The sequence below is a fragment of the Exserohilum turcica genome (genome assembly GCF_000359705.1).
Source record: "Exserohilum turcica Et28A unplaced genomic scaffold SETTUscaffold_115, whole genome shotgun sequence".
In the NCBI taxonomy this organism is placed as follows: Eukaryota; Fungi; Ascomycota; class Dothideomycetes; order Pleosporales; family Pleosporaceae; genus Exserohilum; species Exserohilum turcicum.
This window is the reverse complement of record NW_007359932.1, coordinates 1-3,301: the sequence shown is the minus strand read 5'-3', so window position 1 is coordinate 3,301 and position 3,301 is coordinate 1. Positions and strand designations below refer to the sequence as shown.

Below are 3,301 nucleotides of genomic sequence, written 5' to 3'. Positions count from 1 at the left end.
AAGAAAGATACTCTAGGTACTGCTTAATCTATTATGTTAATATGTAGTAAAACAACTATATTGTGGTGGAACTACAGGCTTATAGAGGTGCGCAGGTTTGGTGGGGTGCGGCGCTCGCTTGCCTGCGGCGCTCGCTTGCCACATACGTTATCCACAGTTGCTGCGGAACCTTTGGTATCTGCCTTATCCATGTGTTTGAGTCTGCTCTTAGTAGCAGCTGCATCTTTCTTTCTCAATTTCCATCTGGAGTTCGTATAGCCGACTATATGGGAAAATTGTTCCTTTCTATACACGAGTCCATCAGCATTTTCTCCTTCATAATCTCACTTTTATCCTCCTCCTTTTGCTGGGTCATGGAGGAGTATCTCATATCTCTGTGCTACCTCGACATATTGAGAACCAAAGAAAATAGTTCTGGAGATGGTCCACGGGTTAACTTCGTCACATGTACATATCAGCCGTATTTGGTTCAACGCTTTCAAGGTTAAGAGAGATAAGTGATAAAAAGAAAAGATAGAGTTCCCATTGATTTCAACAATTTGAAGGTAAACAAGTCAGTAGCATAACATGTGAAAATTTTTACTAATAAACTATTCAGCACGTCTACGAATCTTAATTCTCGCCTTAAGGTTAGATGCTAACACGAGTCCAAACGCCGAGACTTTTGTATCAGATGGAGATGAGACTATCTCCCAGTCATATTTCAACAACAAATGTGCCAGAGCTACCTTTGCCTCCTGGGTGACAAAGAAGTGGCCAGCGCAAGCCAATTTTCCATACCCCCAGGCCAGATAGTTAGGCCCCGTGTTGACTATGGGGACATCCCTGGCATCTGGAGATTGCTGATACTTGCGATAAAAGCGCCAGCCATCCCATTTCTGCGCGTTCTCATAGACCCGCTCATCCCACATGCGGTCTACCGAGACTCCCAGGAGAGCCCCCTTTTTTAATAGCGTGCCGTCAGAAAGATACATGTCATCCAGTACCATTCGATTCATGGTGCCTAAGTTTCCTCTGGTTAGGTATTGGATGGAGCTGGCGGGTCATCGGAAAACCAAACTTACAACGCGCAATGGGCTTCATCCGTTGACTCTCTTTCATAACGCTCTCAGTAAGGCGCATACTGTACAAAGCAGATTTGGACCACCCATACGTGCTCTTAGCCTGCTTGATCTCCTCGAGCAGTGGACCTTTGACCTCCGGATTGGCAGCAATATCCAAAATGACCTGCGTGAGAAAGTCGGTCGTCGTGTGAATGGATGATTGTGAAAGCACAAGCTGGCCGATGACTGGGTCATACTCAACGCTTTCATCTTTGGTATCTTGCTCCCACCACTCTACGGCGTTGTTGAAGACGGGTGCAGGAATGCCTTGGCGTAGAGCATCTGCTTTAGTTTTGCGGCGCCTGTCAATGATCTCGTTGACAATCTTGCGAGCTTCCAAGACTTGAGCCCGTAGCTGGCGACACTTGGGAAAGATTCTGTTGACAAGGGGTCTCAGGGGCTTAGGCCAAAGGCGTAGGATTGCTGAAGCAATGTATCCGTTGGTTGTGTACTCTCTTGTGATCTTAAGCCAAGCCTCGTTCCGGGCACCTTCATCGCCAAGGAAAACACGTGCAGACATGCGTGCGATTAGCATCATCACTGTCTCTTTCAGCTGAACCTCGTGCCATTCTAATGTGTTATCCAACCGTTAGCCAGATATGGTGGTTGTTTTGCAACAATTTTACTTACCTCGAGAATCGGTCAAGATGTCTATCAAAGCAGAGTCACATTCGGCAGAGAGAGCCGCTGTTACTTCATCTACCCGTTATCTTAGACGTGATTTACATTAAACCAGATGCAAAAAACCATACCGGGAAAGCTTGAGAGATGCTTGGTTACAATCTCACGGGTATTATGGCCATCGGGGGTTCCTAAGCGGAATCCCTCAAATCCAGGCAGATGGGATTGACTAATCTTGAGAGAAATCAACCTGAGAAAGAGAATCTAGGAAGTCAAATACATAGTTATTGCATACCATATCAATTACTGCTGAGGCATCCAGCCTTGGATCAACGCGAAGCTCTGGAGCATACTTGGCCGGTATCATGGTAAGCTCTCCAAATTCCGTCAAGAGCCGAAAAGGTTTGTCATTCTGGAGACCTTGCTCCACCCAGGTTTTTGCATTCAGAGCAAATCTGACCCTCCCCAAGAGGTTCATCGGGTCGTACCAACTTGGGGGATTTATCAACGGAATTTTACTCGTGTCACTAGACCGTAGAATATAGCGGACAGAAAGCGAGATGATGATTGCCAAGGCGAGACCCGCCAGGCTAGCTTTACTGTTCCAATCATCCATCGTTTTGAGCGATGGATGAATAATCGACTGGTAGAAAGGAGAAGAAAGATTGGCTCACCACTAAATAGGTCAGGAGGAGAGTTATAAGGTCTACCACAGTCGAGTATTTCTCCACATGCCTCCCTGGCAACATTCATGAATAGGTGTTTAGACCGCCCCCTACCGGTGCATGGATACGATTCAGGTGACGCGTCAGTAGATTCATGTGAACCGATTCACAGTACAACAGGGGTAAGTGTTCTAAAACTTAGGGCCGACTTGAGTAAAGAATCAAGTTACATAAGGTACTGTAGTGTGGGTGGTCAATGCGTGCAACGGGTCAGACAATGCAACACCACCACTAAAATGTCCGCCTATCAAAAATGAGGCTGTAGAGCACCATACAAAAGCTATTATCACGAGATTTTTTGGTGGAGTAGTCTAAATAGTTCAAAAAACAATCCTATCTACTCAAATTTCTTTGGCAGTTTGATGTTGCGGCCGCGCATCGTTGTTTTGGTGGTGGGCTGCGCAGCCGACGATGCAGACGCACCACCACTTTGGCTGCCTGCATCACCACCACCCTTTGACTTTTTTGACTTTTGAGACGATGAAGCTTTTCGTTTAGGTATATTTTGCTTATCGCGAGCTTTTTTTGAAGTTGCGACTGCGCGATCGCGAGCTTTTTGGGCGCGTCTTAACTGGAGTTCTTTGGCCCTCACTTCTCTCTCTTTATCCCTCGCTATTTTCTTCAACTCCCGCGCAGTCCTTGCCTCGTCTATTAATTTTTTTCGTAGAGCTATACTAGCAGCTCGTTCCTATTGTTTCTCTTTTTTTTTGGAGTTTTTCAAGCTCTTCTTGGTGTTTTTTTTTGACGTTCTTGAGCTCTCGCATCTTCTATTGTCCTAGGACTCCACACCACCGCCGGAGTATGATACTGCTTGCTTTGCTGGAGCTCTAGAGGCTTCTTTTGCTTCTTTAG

At 46.1% G+C, this 3,301-nt stretch overlaps 2 protein-coding genes across 2 annotated transcripts; both read right to left on the bottom strand.

The window, feature by feature from the left end:
• Nucleotides 1-590: 590 nt before the first annotated feature.
• SETTUDRAFT_161968 (uncharacterized protein) lies at nucleotides 591-1,623 on the bottom strand (the record flags this gene model as incomplete). The annotated part of the gene is made up of 3 exons (XM_008024189.1): nucleotides 591-689; nucleotides 729-1,003; nucleotides 1,065-1,623. The coding sequence occupies 3 exons, from the start codon at nucleotides 1,621-1,623 to the stop codon at nucleotides 591-593; spliced, it is 933 nt and encodes a 310-aa protein (XP_008022380.1).
• Nucleotides 1,624-2,786: 1,163 nt separating this feature from the next.
• Nucleotides 2,787-3,104, bottom strand: SETTUDRAFT_112192 (uncharacterized protein; the record flags this gene model as incomplete). The annotated part of the gene is made up of 1 exon (XM_008024188.1): nucleotides 2,787-3,104. A coding segment is annotated over one exon (318 nt), but the record flags the coding sequence as incomplete, so codon positions are not given.
• Nucleotides 3,105-3,301: the final 197 nt, after the last annotated feature.